General features: G+C 38.4%; 1 protein-coding gene across 12 annotated transcripts in view; it reads left to right on the forward strand.

The window, feature by feature from the left end:
- The window catches only part of dab2ipa (DAB2 interacting protein a), a 101,390-nt gene that overhangs the window by 78,936 nt on the left and 3,265 nt on the right, over window positions 1–19,189 (forward strand). For all 12 annotated transcript variants that reach the window (XM_079638268.1, XM_079638272.1, XM_079638278.1 and 9 more), the window contains 9 exons: window positions 4,512–4,656; window positions 5,459–5,603; window positions 7,652–7,888; window positions 8,194–8,395; window positions 9,453–9,631; window positions 10,645–11,542; window positions 12,841–12,993; window positions 15,244–15,446; window positions 17,051–17,138. In XM_079638268.1, the coding sequence (XP_079494394.1) occupies window positions 4,512–4,656; window positions 5,459–5,603; window positions 7,652–7,888; window positions 8,194–8,395; window positions 9,453–9,631; window positions 10,645–11,542; window positions 12,841–12,993; window positions 15,244–15,446; window positions 17,051–17,138 (2,250 nt within the window). The remainder of the gene's footprint in view (window positions 1–4,511; window positions 4,657–5,458; window positions 5,604–7,651; window positions 7,889–8,193; window positions 8,396–9,452; window positions 9,632–10,644; window positions 11,543–12,840; window positions 12,994–15,243; window positions 15,447–17,050; window positions 17,139–19,189) is intronic.

A 19,189-nucleotide genomic window follows, 5' to 3' on the forward strand; every position in this document is an offset into this window, starting at 1 on the left:
GCTCTCGCGTGAGAATTTAACACAGACTGTGGGTATTGTACCTGTGTGCTTTTGAAAAATGACAAAAATAGAAATTTGTGAAATAGCCAAATTATAGCATAATCATTTTTTGTGTGTTTTTATACAAGTTGCCACAATGATGCTGAGGTGTTTTGGGCGGTTGCCAGGATGTTGCTATGTAGTTGTTTCATTCTGAGTTAATTTTATTGTGTAGCTATGTTGTTGAGGGTGTTCAGGGTGGTTACTAAGTGTTTACTTAGTGTACCAAATTAAAAGACTCCACCCTCAAATGTCTGTGATATTCTGGTCCCTTAAATGGAAGTCTTTAGCCCTGCGTCTCAATGTCCATAGTATGCATTCTAAACAGTATGTGAGATTAAAATAAGTGTGTCCTAAAGCAGTGGTTCTCAACTCCTCGGGACCCACTGCTCTGCACAATTTGTATGTCTCCCTTATTAAACACACCTGAATCACATCATCAGCTCGTTAGGAGAGACTCCATGAACTGAACTGAGTGTGTCAGATATGAGACAAAATGTGCAGAGCAGCGGGTCCCGAGGACTGGAGTTGAGAACCACTGTCCTAAAGCATAGTATGTTGAAAAGAGTGAGAGGTTTAGATAGTCAAAGTTTAATCTCATAGAAAAATATGTATTTAATGCCATCCGTGTTATATTTCATCTGTAATAACAATGTGGACTTTTATTAAGATCTGTTTGGCCTTTAATGGAACACGCCGACTTTTGGAGATTTTAGCTTATTCACTGTATCCCCCAGAGTTAGAGAAGTCCATACATACCCTTCTCATCTCCGTGCGTGCCGTAACTCTGTCTGACACACCCACCGCTAGCCTAGCTTAGTGATTTGCTCACAGCACCTGAGGAGCCCTGTGGTGAGGAGCAGAGAGTTCGCTCAGATGCTGCGAGCAGATCACTCCGCCCAAGTAGCAGTGCTTCGCCTTATGAGAATATAGTTCCCAGTATGTATACGGTTAGAAGATGGCTGTCTATCATGTGAACTTGTTATTTGTACATGCTGTGACTATATAAATCACAACATGTAAATAGGAAAATGTTGCCGTTATTTTGTCACTTATTGGGAGCAGTATGCTAGCTGGAGCCGTTTACCTCCAGTCTTTGTGCTAAGCTAGGCTAGCGGTGGGTGCGTCATACAGAGTTACGGCACGCACGGAGATGAAAAGGGTGTGTATGGACTTATCTAACTCTGGGGGATACGGTGAATAAGATAAAGTCCCCAAAAGTCGGCGTGTTCCTTTAACTTTTAAATGCATCATTATGCATGTATATGACCCGCGACTTCTGATCAACATGCTTCTGCATTTCTCTCCGATACGGTAGGAAATGAAAAGTGGAGGATTTTGTGTGACAAGATGATTGACAGGCCAGTTTACTGTGACAGGATGCGACAGAGAAACCATTAAAGACGCAATTGTATGACGTGATAGTATGTACAAAAGCTTGTCTACTCTTCTGCTATAGCCTACACTCAAAAGTGTGCACTTTTTCTTCACAAAAAGAGTACATACTTTTAGGGCGTAGTATAAGTAGGCGAATTGAGACGCAGCATAGGCCGTTTTTTTTTTTTTGGTGTTGTTTTTTTCACCACGCCAAACAAATTGCATGTTTCCTTAGAAGAGTGAAAGCACAATGGGTTACGTGGGTTAAAGTCTTTCTTCAAATCTCCTTCTTGCTCGTCCTCTCTCCTCCATCGTAATGCTGATTGGCTATTGCTTACCCCTTTAACTGGGCACCACTCATGCAACCTAATCAGACCATGTGACAACAATACTACCTTGAGCATTTATAGCTGGACACTGTTTCACATGCATTGTTTGCTTAAAAAATAATACGCATTACATAGTGTGTTCTGCCTAGTATGCAGTAAAACCTGCACTAGTACTCCATATTTCATAAAACCCTATATTTTTTGGCAGATCTGTGCAGATTGTGGTGCTAAGCTATAGGGGAGGCATGATGGGATGTGACAGGCGAGCTGAGGAAGATGCACTGCACTCGGTAGTGTCTGATTAGTAGTGAGACTACGGATAAGTCTCATCAGTGAGCGGGCGCTGAGTGCAGCTCACTGTGTTAAGATCTCGCGTCCTAATTGAATACCCAGTACTGTGACTGCTGCCAAAGCCGCAGAGCTTTTCCAGAAACTGGGTCTCATTTGATCCTCTCAGTGTCATAACCACTACCTCTGCCTGACTGGGAAGAGAACAGCTCAGATATGCCCTTATCACCTGATCCCACCGGTGATGGTTTAGAGAGCTTTGTGCGGTACAGTCTTGTTCTTGTTTATATAAGGCGTAATGTGTCAGCAACTGTTTCGATTGTTATGGACACTTGCTTAGGAGACAAAATCCTCAGAAGGGTGCTTGTAGAGACGGGCAAGAATGACTCAGGCACTATCTCTCAAAACACAGACATACATCTGCTGCAGATCATTGATCACACGCCAGAGCTGAAATCAGCAGAAATCACAGCCAGCTGTAAACACACACGCCCATGTCCTTTACAGAGATTCTGTTGACAGCAGTAGCACAGCACCACCCACGTCGCTTTTCATAGGATGTCACCAGATTGTGTTTTTCATGCTGGTGGGGATCGTATGTTCAGCTGGTAAATAACAAGACTGTGCTGGTCCACAAGCCCTAAACCAGCACTAACCAGCATTAGTTTAATACTTCTTAATTATATTTAATAATCATTCATTGGACACTTTTTGGGGGACAAAAAGGGAACAAAAATTCCCTTTTTACCCCTAATATTATTCATGACTTGACGGTAATTATTGTGAAAAATAGAACATTATGAATATATAATGACATTATAACTGGCTGAATGCAATTAAAAAATTAATAAATTGTTTTACATTTTCAGCATCATTCTGAAATTAATCAAATGCTTTTTAACTTGGTAAGTTTGAATTGAATTTGATTTGGAGTTGAATTTGAACTGGAACTAGTGCTGAAATTCAAAGGAATTGGAATTCAAATTAATTTAAAGTGAAAAATAAATATAAACAGAGGTACAATCCTTACTAATAGTGATATTAAATGCATTTTAAGGCTTAATGTTAAGAAATGTGCATTGTGCAATAAAGTTGAATTATAATTATATCAGTAAGTCTCAAGCGATATATCAGTAATATATGTTAATGGATTTGTAGTATACTTAGTATGAAATTAATTTATTTTAAAAACATTTTGGTATAGGTTTATTTCATGGTCAATAACTGTCATTTTAACAAGAAAAAGGAACATTTGACAAGGATTGAAGGATTAAAGTTTTTACAGACAGCTTTATGTATAATGGTGATTGAATGCCATTACCTAACGATTTCTTAGAATTGCAATTCAGTAAATTACACTTCCTGTCATTACTGTAAATTCCAAACTGTGCGTGTGTGCGTGCCTGTGTACAAAAGAAAAAGTGCACAGATGCCATTGTTATTCACTTAAGATCTTCCCTTCTGGCATAGCTTTGAAATCGTATTTAAACTGGGCGAGTACAAAACACTTGACATGTTTGACACCAATGACAGCTACAGCAGAGGACTAATTACAATCATTCCAAAATATTGTATGGCTTTATAAGACTTGAAGTGTTGTGCAAGAGTCTTCTTAACCGCTTTAATGGTGCTTTTTTTTGTCATTTTTGGGGCTGAGTATCCTCTAAATAAAGCCTACAGAGTATCTGGACCTCTCACACACGGGCCACATGAGTGCAGGTCATTAGCATGTTTACTCGTAGACTTCGGAGGTGCTGGATGTGCTCAGCTGAAACTGATTACAGAGGCAGCGAGGGCGAAGCCGAGACATGGGATACGCATCATAAGAGAGGAAAAACAGGAAGTTAGGGAAAGAATATTGCAACGAGACCCAGGGTAAATTTCATTGAACTATACAACGTCCATTATCCCACAATCAATACACTATCACTGAGTATGAGTCATCTCCCCAGCTGGATATCCATAACCCTCTCAATCTGTTACACATTCTTACTGGAGCTGCTGTGTCTTCAGTCAATAGTGGCACTCCTAGACCCTGAGTCTGGCTTATTAGATGATTTTGCTGTTTTCCAGGTCATCCAGTCAGACATCCGGTTCTGGATGGTTCAAAATCAAACTTGGGATTTCAAAAACAGAGTGATCAAAGATGATCAAAGCAAGCAACAAACCAGTAGCAACACAGCAGACACAAATACAACTTTTTTTCTTTTGAGTTCCGTTGTGTGTATAAAAAGGATTTGTGTCTTTTTTTAATCAGTTTTATATACAAAACAAACAAAGTGATGTTGATAAAGTATGAAAACGATATCAAGCATCCTGACCAGCTTGATACAGAAACATTTGCTCAACCAAATGAGATTGGGCGGGACTATCTGTTTGTCTGACCAATGAGAGTCAGGGGAAGTGTTTCAGTCGGGGGTCTTTTTCAAACAAGTTTGACAAAATTAATAAAGACATCTTAATGTTTTGTCCCCTCAGGACTTTCTGACGGATCTCATGATGTCTGAGGTGGATCGTTGCGGAGACAATGAGCATCTCATATTCCGTGAGAACACACTGGCCACTAAAGCTATAGAGGAGTACCTGAAACTAGTGGGACAGAAGTACCTTCAGGACGCTTTAGGTAAAAACACTGACTTTTTGTACATGTCTCTGTGAAATGTATATTTAATTGTCATTGAAATCAAAGCAGTCCGATGCTTTCATCAGAACTCCTGCTGGGATTTTAGACCATCAAATATGCTTGGGAGAATCAAGAATCAATAATTTACTGCTTTTTTTTGTGTGTGTAGTCTGTGTTTTTTAAGTTCTGTTCAATTATTTAAGATATCAAGTCGAATATGAGCACACAATCGAGTGGGGAGGGAAAGCTTTAGGCTTGGTTTCCCTCAAAAGCGCTTCTTTGATGCTGAGAAACTACTTTTAAAAGTTTAGTCTGTGAGAAAGTGTCGGAGCTTACATCAACAGCATAGTTTCGATCATTATTTGGTTCATTTTTAAACTGCCATTCTCGCTCTGTCTGCACAGCGTATGTGAACGCTGATGACGTATGGTGTCTGCGTGAACAGGCTGCGCAGTGGTATGCAAACACACGTTGACTGACAGGGAACATTTTATGGTCCTACGCCTTCCACAGACGATATGTATTTATAAAAATACACTTAAACCACTTAACATATTAATTGCTATCACGATGTGAAGAGACTTTCAACCAGCATAATAAAAAGATTCCTTTATCTTATTACAAAATGAGTGATTCATTTCCAATGTATTCAATTATTTTAAACTGCTATTAATTTCTAATGATAAAGTTTTGTTACTTTAGCATTAGCTGTGAGGTTTAACCAGCAGCGCAGCACTGCAGCAGGCTGCACGCCGTCTGTGCTAAATGAGGTTTTCCGCATTGTTTACTTTCTTTTTCCCAGGTGAGTTCATCAAAGCTCTGTATGAGTCAGACGAGAACTGTGAGGTGGATTCGTCTAAGTGCTCCTCCAGCGACCTGCACGAGCACCAGAGCAACCTCAAGATGTGCTGTGAGCTGGCTTTCTGCAAGATCATCAACTCTTACTGGTAATGAGATCAACTTCGCCTCTCATATCAGCGTCTGCTCACAGCTCATAATGGGATTTTTTCCGATTGGAAACATGGTTTAAAATGGGTAGTTTCAATATTGAATACTGATTGGTCAATATGTAGTTTTAATTATGCTAAAATACACAACATAGTTCACCATTACGCGGTGGTCATATTACACTTATATGATCGATTTACTTTACTTCCTTTCTTATGGATGAGTGATAGTATACATAATTTTAAAATGTAAAATGTACTCATATAGTAAAATGATTATAGTAATCATAGTGATTATACTAAATAATTTAAATGTCAGAAACTATTACATTAAAATATTATTGTATAAGTATATATATATTAAATACTGTATATTTAAATTACGTAGTATTCATTTTATATACAATTATAAATGTATTCATATAGTAAGGGGATTATTTTACTACGTAAATTTAAATCATAAACTATTACATTAATATAGTATTTTATATGTGTGTATACATATATGTATATATATATATATATATATATGAAACATATTCAAATTAGGTTTAATTTATTTACGAATATAAAGGTGTTCATATAAATATTACTACATTTCAAGTTATGTAATAAGAAAATTAAATATATATAATATTTTTTATTAAAGGTATTTAAATTATATATGTGGTGTCAAATCGATTAATCATGATTATATATATGTTTGTGTGTAATATACAAATATAAACACACACACACACACACATTTATATTTAATATATATATATATATATATATATATATATATATATATATATATATATATGGCGAGCAGGACGAGGTTGAGGGCCGTGGGAGGACAGGTCGAGGGCCGTGGGAGGACGGTGGCGTGATTACTGATGAGCGCACCGGTCTCGTATCTCTCACGGAGGAGCGGAAGCATAAAGGAGGAGCGACGATAGTGGAGATCGAGAGAGGAACAGGCCTGATTTTATTGTGTTTTGTTTCTGTTTTGTGTGGCTTATACATTTATTTTTGTATGCACGGCCCTCGACCTCGTCCTGCTCGCCACAATATATATAAATATAATAATATACACATATATATTATATAAACAACCTTTTATTTTAATTGAATATTGAATGCAATGTAAGTCACTTTGAATAATAAGCATACCAAATAGATTACTATAAAATCTGAATAAAAACACGCAAGAATTTTTAGACTTATGAAGGGTTATCGTCTGCTATCGTCGAGGCAGATCCTGAATAAGGAATTTTGTCATTTCTCCAAAAGGCCCATGATGCCTGGCATGGTAAGACTAATAAGAAGTGAGAGGTCTCCATCTGTCCTCGTAGAGACTGTGCTATTCCTCAATCATCACCTACGTTTCTGCAAAATCATGCTGGGAAATGAAATTAGTCCCTCTTGCAACGGCCCGGAGCATGATATTCCATAAGGGGAATGTCATTTTCCTGCCTTTGAGGATTATCTTAGACTGAATCTTGACAGGTTATGTCTAACTGTGCTACAGTTTTGTCATACCTCCATCTTTTATGTCGTGCTGTCTTAAAAAGAGCAACTTAAACAGCAGATTGTGGTGAGCTAGAGGTCGCAGCAGGGGACGTCCTTACGGCGATGATGTGAAAATTGTAGGATGGTGTAACGGTTAAAGGGGGTAGCAGTGAAAGTGTTGTGGGAGAAGATGTCGTCCCGTGTTGTTAACACTTAATTAAATGCACACAGTGACTGTGACGCAATGTGGGAATGCAGAACTGTGTGGGAGTTTTGTTGTTTTTTGGGCTTGTTTGTTACTAAACAGTTACTTAGCAGTGCTAGACTCATATAAGTCATCATTTATTCACCCTCATGTTTTTCCAAACCTGTATACTGGTATTTTGTAGCTGTGGTCACTATGAACTGTTGAAGACAGTTATATTACAGGCTATATGTTGGAGGGTGAATAATTAATGACTGAATTTACATTTCTGGGCGAAATATCCATTTAATAATTTTTAAACAGACTTTTTGTTTTCTAATCAAATCACTTAATTGTCTTTTCACTCCAGCGTGTTTCCTCGGGAGCTCAAAGAAGTGTTTGCGTCCTGGAGGCATGAATGCAGTAGCCGAGGACGGCCAGACATCAGCGAACGCCTGATCAGCGCGTCTCTCTTCTTGCGTTTCCTGTGTCCTGCTATCATGTCGCCCTCACTCTTCAGCCTCATGCAGGAATATCCAGACGACCGCACCGCCCGCACACTCACGCTCATTGCCAAAGTGACGCAAAACCTCGCCAACTTCACCAAGTGAGTGAATTTGTGCATGCAACTCAAAGATATAACTTTTTTCGTCTTTTTTTATTTATTTATTTAACTGGGGTTCGTGAGGGAACTGTGAGTTGATGAAAAACTAAAAAATATTTAAATTATACACATATAAAATGAACATAAATAAGTTATTTTTTAAGATAAAAACAGGTTCTACAGTATATGGATCCTTTTCTTCCAAGAGTGTCATAACAAAAGCTATATCATATGCCATGATACTGAAACATGGTACATTTGAATCAGGAAACTCAAACTGTACTTTTTTCTTCTTTTTTTCATCACAGGTTTGGCAGTAAGGAGGAGTACATGTCCTTCATGAATCAGTTCTTGGAGCATGAATGGACCAACATGCAGCGCTTCCTGCTGGAGATCTCCAACCCAGAGACCATCTCAAACACCGCAGGCTTCGAGGGTTATGTTGACCTGGGCCGTGAACTCTCCACTCTCCATTCTCTTCTGTCAGAAGCGGTCTCACAACTCGATCAGGTGAACACCTGTGTTTGAACACATATTTTTTCATGGGAAAATATATATCTAAAACATCTATAAAAAAATAATAAACTATTTTATTATTACAGTTTTCTCCCAGAAAATCCACATAAATCAGTGAAACATTTATTCTGAATATCTTTATCATTGTAATTTGAGATAATAAAATAGAATCTGATGAAATACAAAGAGCTCAGTTTAGTTTATCTAAAGTGAACAGATTTTAATTTAAGATAAACTACAGACAGTACTGGCTCTAAAATCTGATTGGATGAGCCACAATCAAAGATCTAAAATGTGCAATAGTATATATATATATTATATATATATATATATATATATATATATATATACATAGATATATGAGAGGACCTATTACTGTATGCTTTTTTACATTTTAATCTTTCTTTTCTGTAATGTGTTTGTAAAGCACAAAGTCCAGGTGGTTATCTGACAGCAGAGACAATCCACCTGTCACTCAAGTGGCCACGCCCTTAATTATGCAGAATTTCAAGGCTTAATATAATTTAAACGGATGAGTTCTAATAAAATTCACCCCCTTCACTATAGGGCAAAATTAGCTATATAGACCAAAACCACTTTTAAAACCAGGCTGTAAAAATATTTTTTTCTGCTGTAAAGTTGGGCATATTAACACAGGGGTCTATGGGATTGACTCTCTTTTGGGGCCTGTCTCTAGCGGCCAGTCGATGAATTGCAGTTTAAGTCACTTCCGTGTTGGAAGGTTGCTGCTTATTTGCGTTAGTAGTGTGTTAATTATGGTAAAGGGCGTGACATTTCGGAAACACGCTTGATTGGTCGGCTGCATCAATCAGAGCACGTTGCACTTTTCGGAAAGAGGGGCTTTCATTGAGACCGGAACTAGAGCGTTACTTACAGACTGGGAAAAGAGGTGCTGCAACAATGTAAAATATATGAAAAATAATGTGCTTTATTAACACCTATCCTATTGCCTTTTACCCACCAGAGTGAGTTTAGTGCTTTATCAAGTTTGAATCCAGTCAGTCACAATTCATTCTCCATTGTATTGTAGAGTACTATCACCAAGCTGGGTCCTCTAGCACGGATCCTGCGGGACGTGAATTCAGCCCTGACGAACCCCACCGGAGTCCCTGTGTCGTCTCCCACCGAGCGCGTGGGTTCCCCCAGTCTACCCAGCAGCAGCCTGTCTACCGGTCTGCAGAAAATGGTCATGGACAGTGAGATCACAGGGTAAGTTGAGCCTAAACTTCAATTTCAGCCTGGTTTAGATGGTAAAGCTAGTAAAATCTTGAATCATTCTATTGTGGTATACGGTAAAAATGAAGGTAAAACTTTTCCAGAGCAAGCCTCTTATAGAGCTCGACATCTTTTCTTGCTGCTTCACTGATCACCCAGTGCTTTCAAAGACGATTAATTGGATCTGATTATGTCTTCACATGTTCTAATAATTTGTTTTCAGATCTATTACAGATCTACACATGTATTAATTTTCTCAACTGAAAGAGCACAGCACTAGCAATGCCAAGGTCATGGGTTCAGTTCCCTGGGAACACGAATAGGCCTACTAATAAAATGTATGAATGCACAGTCAGATGTTTTGAATAAAAGTATCTGCCGAATGCATAAATGTACACTACGTTTCAAAAGTTTGCCGTCGTTAAGATTTTTTAAATGTTTTTGAAAAAATATCTTTGGCTCACCAAGGCTGCATTTATTTAATGAAAATTACTGTAAAAACAGCAATATTGTGAAATATTATTACAAATTTAAATATAGTTTTCTATTTGAATATATATTTTAAATGTAATTTATTCCTGTGTTGCAAAGCTGAATTTTCAGCATCATTACTCCAGTTACATTACTTCAGTGTGTAATATGCTGATTTGGTGCTCAAGAAACATGTATTATTATTATCAGTTAAAAAATTCTTCTAAACTTTTGAACGTGTTAATGTCAAAAGTGGCAATATAATGCATGCCGTTAACTTGGTCAGACTTATCCTGATTTGTTTTGACTGATTGTTTTGACATAGTTTATACTTTCCTTTTCTTCATGGGCAAAAAATAAAACAAAAACCTTCAGGGTGGTTACTCCTCTTTTATAATCAAATGCATATTCTTTTTATATTCATATTTACACACATCAATTAGCCATGCAAATGAGCTAGATTGACAAATAATGAGTTTAATTTGAATTAAAGAACAGCTGTGATCTTCAATTTTGTCCTGTCGCCACTTGGACAGGTTGGTGGATTTCACTCGGCTGCCCTCGCCTACCCCCGAAAACAAGGATTTGTTTTTTGTAACAAGGAATTCTATGATTCAGCCGTCGCCCGCCCGCAGCTCCAGTTACTCGGAGGCCAACGAGCCAGATATTCAGATCCCTAACGGCAGCAAGAGCTTGTCAATGGTGGACCTGCAGGACAGTCGTTCTCTTGAGAGCGCTCCCAACACCTCCTTCAGCGACCCCATCAGTGACAGCCAGACCCCCGTCGGCCAGGGCACGGGAGTGTGGACCACCCGCACCGCTAAGGGCAACACGCCCAGCGGTCCGACCCTAAGGAGAGCAGGTCAGACCCCCACGACACCGAGCACAGAGACCGCCCCGGGAAGGTCCCAGCTGCTTGCCCCGCTCTCGTTCCAGAACCCCGTGTACCAGATGGCTGCCGGATTGCCCGTGTCGCCCCGTGCGGTGGCCGATTCGGGATCTGAATGCCAGAGTTCCATCAGCTCCCAGAGCAACGTAGAGGAAGCAGCTACTGCGGGGTCAAAGCACCCGTTCCTGGGCCAGTCCAGCGCGGGGGCCAGTGGGGGAGGGGGAAGCAGCGGGGATGAGTTCATTCGGCGTTCTGGAGAGTTCACCCGCAGACAGCTGTCCCTCACGGAGGCCCAACACCAGACCAACGTACCGCGGCAGAACAGCGCAGGGCCACAGCGGCGGATAGACCAGCCGCCTCCGGCCGTCACAAGGGGCCGCACTCCACCCAACATGCTCAACACCGCACCCTACCCCCGCCCCTCCAGTGGAAGCATGATGTCATCGTCTCCTGATTGGCCAAGCAGCGGCACCAGACTGAGGCAGCAGTCGTCGTCCTCCAAAGGGGACAGTCCAGAATCCAAGCAGCGGACCCTGCACAAACAAGTGAGTTAATTGTGACAATTTTTTATTTTTTTTGTCTTTTGATGAAAATTTCCTTTCTTTTGGATAAAAAGTTTGTCATGTCATTGTCATATAATTGAATTATATGAATCGAATATGTACAGGTCATGTACAGGTGCTATTCATCTTTTTGACCACTAGATTTCCTCAACAAAATCTATTTTGAACAGCTTTTTTTCTTAAAGTATAATAAAAACAACAACAACAAGAAGATACCATTGCCATGAATTAATAATGTGTTCCCTCAATTAAGTGGCCTCAATTCAACTAAAACAAGGGAATAAAATGTGGCCATGAATGAATAGATCTTAAGAAACAAATTTGGTCTATAACACAATGTCTATTTTTTCCCACATATCATGTATGAGGCTCCATATGCCAGCACAAATGTTGCTTTTATTAAAGACAAATAAACTTGATTTTTCACTGGACAATAAACTTTTCATAAAAAATACAATTAACTATTTGGAAATACAATTTCAAAAAAATACAATGGACTTACATTGGCGATCCGAGTCATATCTAGAGATCAAAATATCACAGAGAATTGATGTTCCAGTAAGCAACCCAACAGAAAACCCCATCAACCACATAGCAGCATGCTAACAACTAGCATTGTGGCAACAAGTTTTGCAGGGCTAGCGCCACTCATGTTTTCTCAAGTGTTATAAACCTAATCGTAGTGATTGTTGCTTCAATCAAGAAAAGATATTATACTTCTCAAAGTGCCAAGTTTTCAAGACATATCATTTTAAAACTGATCACATCCCTATCTGTCTCTTTATGTTGCGACATTCCCATAGCTAATTTAGATACCACTAAATTAGCTACCACTCGGCTGATATCCTTAAAACAACTTGGCACTCAGATCTCTCGGGGGATAATGAGCCTTTTGGTGCAACGCTAGAATCAAACGAGGCTCTTAGGTTGAGATGAACACGCAGCCCTCTCGCTGTCAGAGGCGAAAGGAACGGAGCAGACAAGCAGAATTAATTGCTAGAGCGCAGGCGCTGCGCTAGTGATTAAATGACTGCTCGCATTGTCCTAACTGTTCCTTTGATGTCTGCTGAATGACTCTTCATTAAAAAATGATCAAATGTTTTTTTCTAGCGAGCACAAGTGCTGATGTCACCTTGAAAAGTTTTGAGGCACTTGTTTGTGTGTATGTTTCTGTAGATGAGTGAAAACTAACAAATTTGATAGCAGCTGTCTCATTTGGATGTTAGCATGGCCATATTATGATACAATCGTGTGTGTGTGTTCAAATGAACTTTTATTAGGCTCCATCCCCTGTGAATCCTAATGCGTTGGACCGCACTGCTGCATGGCTGCTGAATATGAATGTGCAATATTTGGAGCAGGAGGGAATTGACCCAGATTCGAAACACCGGGAGGACTTTCCAAACAAGGAGGATCTCACACCAACTGAAAAGGTAATAATGAGACCTTATTCTGCGGTGCAGCAGCATAAAAACAGCAGAAATACAGCAGGCTTACTGTTTGTGAGTTCAAGACTGGCCTCCCATGGGCACACAGACAGGAAGTGCTATAAGAGGTGATCATCTCTCAAAATATTTTAGCTGCTTTCACTATTTATCCTCACTGGAACATAATGGACTTTCTGTGACGTCACAACATGTTGATGAATATTATGTAGGCCATGCTGACATTGCTAGGTAACCTTCCTGATGATGACCAATCATCTAAACCTAATTAATATTCATTAGCTAAGCATTTTTTGTTGTTGTTGTTGAATGAAATGAATACTTTTATTCAGCAAGGAAACATTAAGTCGGTCAAAAGCAGCACACTAAGCAGCACAACTGTTTTCAACATTGATAATAATAAGAAATATTTTTTGAGCGGCAAATCCGCATATTAGAATGATTTCTGAAGGATCATGTGACACTGAAGAGTAGAGTTATGATGCTAAAAAATCTGATTTGCCATTACAGGAATAAATTACATTTCAAAATATATTAAAATAGAAAATATTTATTTTAAATTGTAATGATATTCCACTGTTTTACTGTATTTTTGATCAAATAAATTCAGCCTTGGTGAGTCTTTCAAAAAACTTTAAAAAGCCTTCTCTACCCCAAACTTTTGAACTGTAGTGCAAATTGCTAACTTAAATATTTGAAACCAGTTTCACTCTTTAAACTTAAGAAAAACATAACCATCCAAAGTTTTTATTCCCCCAAGAACCAAGAAGTGAGGATATTTTAAGCTCAGATCTAGTTGCTTAAGTCACGGCATCTTGTCTTAAACTGATACGATGACGGTGGATGTCAAACTGCAGACAGGTTGATGTTGTTCGAAGAGTAGAAGTGCAATTCTAAAGCACTTCAGATAAAGTTGCCTCTTGATCTCTCTAGTGTTGTAATTTAGGCAAACAGGCTCAAATCACTACACTGCAAAAGCGGAGAAGCACGCGCCCCTGCCGTCTCGTTCCCCTGCTCTTTAATGAATAATGAACCCGGCGGAGTGCATAGAGCGTGCACACCCACATACTCACCCCTCTCCCTCAGCAAAACCCCACTGCATCTGTGCTGTTTGAAGCTGTTAATGTAAGTGATGCTGTGAAGATTGGTTGAATCCTCTAAAGGGAATGGCGCTTATTCCACAATAACGTTTTAGTCGAGATGCAAAACAAGAAGATGAAAAAATACACCAAAAAAACAGGCTTATTATTTCATGTCTTTGCATATTTATAAAGCAGTCAGTTTCTGTATCTATAAGCCCTTGACCAAGCAGAATCTCAAGATGCAGACTATCGGCAGTGAATTTTAAAAAACGTTCTCCTTAGAACAACTGCATTAAACATTTCATACAACACTTTCTTAGTTTCTGAATAGCCTGAAGCAAAAACACAGCACAATTATATATTCCTAACCAGTTTTTCTGAATTCTTTTTAAAAATATGTAAACAAGATACATTTATTTGAAAAGCAAAATTGTGTAAGATATTAAGACTAGATTTTTTTTAGTTTCTTTGTGCCTTTGAGTGAAAATTCTGACTATTCCAGTAAATGTGACTTTATACTGTATTTCACATTATGACTTTATTTCTTCTTTTAAATTTGATATCACAATTACCAGTTTTTTTTGTGTACTTTTTCCCCATCAGATTAATCAAACATCAATTTGCATTACCCCATTGGAAAATTGTATTTTCAAGAGTAAATTAAAACATTTTTGTAAGGTTTATACTATAAACAAGAAAAAACATATTCCTCAATGGAGTAAGAAAAATAACCTTATTTCAACCTACAGTAAATTCTCAGAAAAAAAAACGTATTTTTATAAGTTGTTTTTATCCAAAGCAACTTTGATGATTTCAAAAGTATAGCTGTTATCATTGCATGCATTCCCTGAAAATGAAACCCATGACATTGGCTTTGTTAGTACCATGCTTTACATTTTGAGCTACAGGTTTGCCCCAAAACACATGAAAAATTCATCTTTGAATCATTCAGTAGCACCAACTAGGTATATTTCATACAGCTTTGCTGGATTTCCTAGGCTTAGCAGACAGATATAAGATGATTAGCAGGGCTATATTCGTGTAATATGCATTTCAAACCACAGCTGTGCACATCTGAGAACTCCCTCTTTACACAGCTTTTGTTGTTCTATAATCCTGCTATTAGAGTTCTTCATTCGCTCTTTTCCTTCCTCAGTATCAGCAGGAGATAGCTGTCCTGCAGGAGAAGCTGCGTATTTCTGCTAAGAAGCTGGAAGAGTATGAATCTCGCATGAAAAGCCAGGACGACCAAACTCAGAAGATGCTCCTGGAGTACCAGGCCCGGCTGGAGGACACGGAGGAGCGATTACGCAAGCAGCAAGATGACAAAGAGCTCCAGATGAAAAGCATCATCACCAGGTGAAGATCTGCTTTAGAAGCAGGAGAGTTTGGACGTGGGGTGGTGTGGCCTTGTGATTAAAGATCCAGTCTAGAAACTAAAACTGTGTAGTTTCAAACCTCATAAAAGATTATACATTAGATGTTACTAGGGTCCAAAATTAACTGTTTGAAACTTCAGGTATCCTAGGTAAACTTCTGATGGTAAATTAGGTATTTTGTGCTCGGTAACTACAGACCAAATTTCTAATCTTCCATTTCTTGGTAAAATAATTGAAAAAATAGTGTCCACACAGCTCAATAACTGCAGTATCTCAACGCCAATAAACTTAATGAGACATTTTAGTGTGGCTTCTGGGCAAACAACCGTACAGAAACAGCCTTGCATAAGGTTTTAAACGATCTGCAAGTTATTTGTAACTTTTAGATTGAGTGCTGCTTTTCTTACACTGTTGATCATGAGATTCTACCCGACGGATGTAAAGGATTTTCCCCTAAACCTAACTATCCTATAATATTTATACTCTGGCGCGTCTTCTTGGTCGACGTCGGCCGAGTCTATCTCTAAACCCTAGCACGTCTCCTGTCGACGACGGCTGGGTGCTACCTATACTCCAGCGAGTCTCCAGTCGACTACAGCTGAGTTCCCTATCTGTACTCCAACTTACTTGCTTCCCTAAACTAACTTACATGCTAACTAACTTACTTGCTTACTAACTCACAATTTACGGCCGGGAGTTCTCGAGCAGTTTTCAGAGAATCTCCCAAGAAGAAACAAGGCCAGGAGTATCTCAGGCAAATTCCATTGAGAAAAACCCACAGTACACAAGAATACAACAGTTTTTATAGTATAGAGTTATGGCATAAATGCCATGCTGCATTACATAATTTCCCCACTTTTTGATTGGTTCTTCATATGCAAACCCTTCTGTTACTACTGTAGATGAAGCAAACTTTGTTTTAATGATTACTTCATTGTTAATCACAAGTTCTAACTTCGTCATAGTTAGAGTTCCAATGTCTAGTTTCAGTTCCCATATTCGTTATTTATACACACACACAAAGTCATGAGTTGACATAAAAAGACACATACATTCAGCTTAAGTACAGAACGTCTTAGTACATCGTGTTTTAGAGTGTTAGCTTTGTTAGGCCTGAAAAGTAGTGTAAGGTTAGATGTTAGTTAATATTAGTTATATATACAGTTTACTATATAATCTTTAAAAAATCCACCACACAGACTATAGAACTGGGACGGTCTATCAGGTCCTGTCTTAGACTGGTTCATATCCTAAGCTGCAGGGATAACTATGTTACACTGGGTACCTACACCTCCAGGCGTTACGTTATATCTTGTGGTGTTCCTCAAGGCTCAATTTTGGGTCCTCTATTATTTAACTTTTACATGCTTCCTTTAGCTGGTGTAATTACAGTAATCAGTACAATATTTCCTTCTACCAGTATGCAGATGGTATGCAACTCTATCACTTGCACCAGATGCCTAAAATTACATTTTCCTCTTTACTTACTTACTTGGAGATATTTTAAGTATTATGCTTCAGTTCAGTTAAGCACTCAAGTAGCATCTGTAGCTTAAATATGTATGTGGCAATTTTATGTTTTAGGTTGATGTCAGTTGAAGACGAGCTGAAGAAAGATCACTCCGACATGCAGGCCATCGTAGACTCCAAACAGAAAATCATCGAAGCCCAGGTGAATCTAAAATCAAAAACCTATGTCTTTATTCATCGTAAAGACAAGTCAAGGTTAATTGTAATCAGAAATGTTCCATGATGTCTTTCGACTGGTGCTTTTGGATCCAGAAGCTTAATTTAAGTGAAAAATATTTGGCTTGACAAACTATAGAGCTGGTAAGTCCCGCCCCTTCCGTAAAACCCCGCTGGACCTCAAAGTTAAAAAACCGTCAATGCAAGTGAATGGGAGAAAATAATTATTTTCTGGTCCCTTTTGAATTGTGCCATGAATGTGAACATATGTTGTCTGTGAATTTTTTATATAATCTTTCATGTTACAAGTTTGACAGTATATGGTATGATTCGTCGGCTAGCAGTTGTGGAAAAGACATGACGAGAAAGACTACATGTCGCCTATGTGACGTCACCCCATAAAGTTGACTTACCCGTGGTTTTCGCCAACCTCAACGATTTTGTCCTCTCCCTGAAAGAAGGCGGTGAAGTGCACCAAAGACACAGCCATGTCTAGCGGGATCCGTGAGCTAGAGCCGTGAGCTAGTGGTGTTGACGTTTCAAACGCGCCGAAAGCAGCGCCGAGTTGTAGTCCACAAAGTGCTCTCACACAAAGTCTACCCGTATCAAACTTCTACCCGCTAAATTGTAGCATTTTTCACACGAAAGATTATATAAAAAATTCACAGTCAACATATGTTCAAATTCATGGCACAATTCAAACGGGACCAGAAAATAATTATTTTTTCCCATTCACTTGCATTGACGGTTTTTCAACTTTGAGGTCCAGCGGGGTTAGCGGAGGGGGCGGGACTTACCAGCTCTATACTCCATCTAAAACAGCATTTTTCTCATTTTGGTTTAATGAGCTTTATGGAATATTTAAAGGAATACTAAAATTCATTGATAGGACGACTGAGCTCTTTAAGTGAACTACTAAAATGACTTAAAATATTCACTTTCCCTTATACTGTCGTTCTAAAGTTTTAGGTCAGTAATATAAAATTTGGTAACACTTTATTTTACGCTGTCCTTGTTACATATGTTACATGTACTTACCAAATTGTGCATAATTACATGTTACTAATATTACTATATATTACTATTACTATAATATACTAATATTACACAGTAACACAGTAATACAATTACACAGTAACAAGGACACCTTAAAATAAAGTGTAACCTAACATTTTTATTTTATTTTAGCAAGGATGCATTAATTGTTCAAAAGTGACGGTAAAGAATTTCTGTTCATCAAAGAATCCTGTTAACAATTAATCATGGTTTCCACAATATTCAGCGCGCACTACTGTTTTCAACATTGATAATTTGAGCAGCAAATCAGCATATTAGAATGATTTCTGAAGGATCATGTGACACTGAAGACTGGAGTAATGATGCTGAAAATTCAGCTTTGCCCTTTCAACAATAAATAAAAAATGTAAATTCATTAAAATAGAGAACAGTTATTTTAAATTGTAATCATATTTTGTATTTTACTTTCTTTTTTTCTTTTTGTAGCCTTGGTGAGTCCAAAAGTCTTCAGTTTAAAATGACAAAATGATTAAAAACATATTTAAGATTCTGCACTATTTCTATGTCACTAATCAAATAAACAGATTTGCTTCCATTAAAGCACAAGATGCTTTTTGGATCATTCTCAAATCAGGCTGTAGAACATGATCATCAGTACGTGTCAGCTTGAGTGCTGCTGTCATTAAAGCTATAGGGGTGCATACTAAATACTAAGAAATCAATGTTAAGTTTTCACTCAAGTTCTTATGCTGATAATATAATGTAATGAATCATTTTCAATTAAATATGAACAAAAAAAAAATTTTCACTAATGGTTTTGATTGTTTGTATCAATTGCCAGCTACCCATTTTCAGGGTCATAGCGCCCTCTTGTGTTCTGTTTAGATTTCAGCATGATGTGATGAGTTGGTCTCTTGAGGTTTAATAGTATTAATGTAGTTGAAAGTTTAATGATAAACGCCCATGTCCTCCGGGGACAATCAGCGTCTCTCGTAAACATTTTGATGAGCATAAAAACCA

Source organism: Phoxinus phoxinus (assembly GCF_949152265.1).
Source record: "Phoxinus phoxinus genome assembly, chromosome: 15".
Lineage (NCBI taxonomy): Eukaryota > Metazoa > Chordata > Actinopteri > Cypriniformes > Leuciscidae > Phoxinus > Phoxinus phoxinus.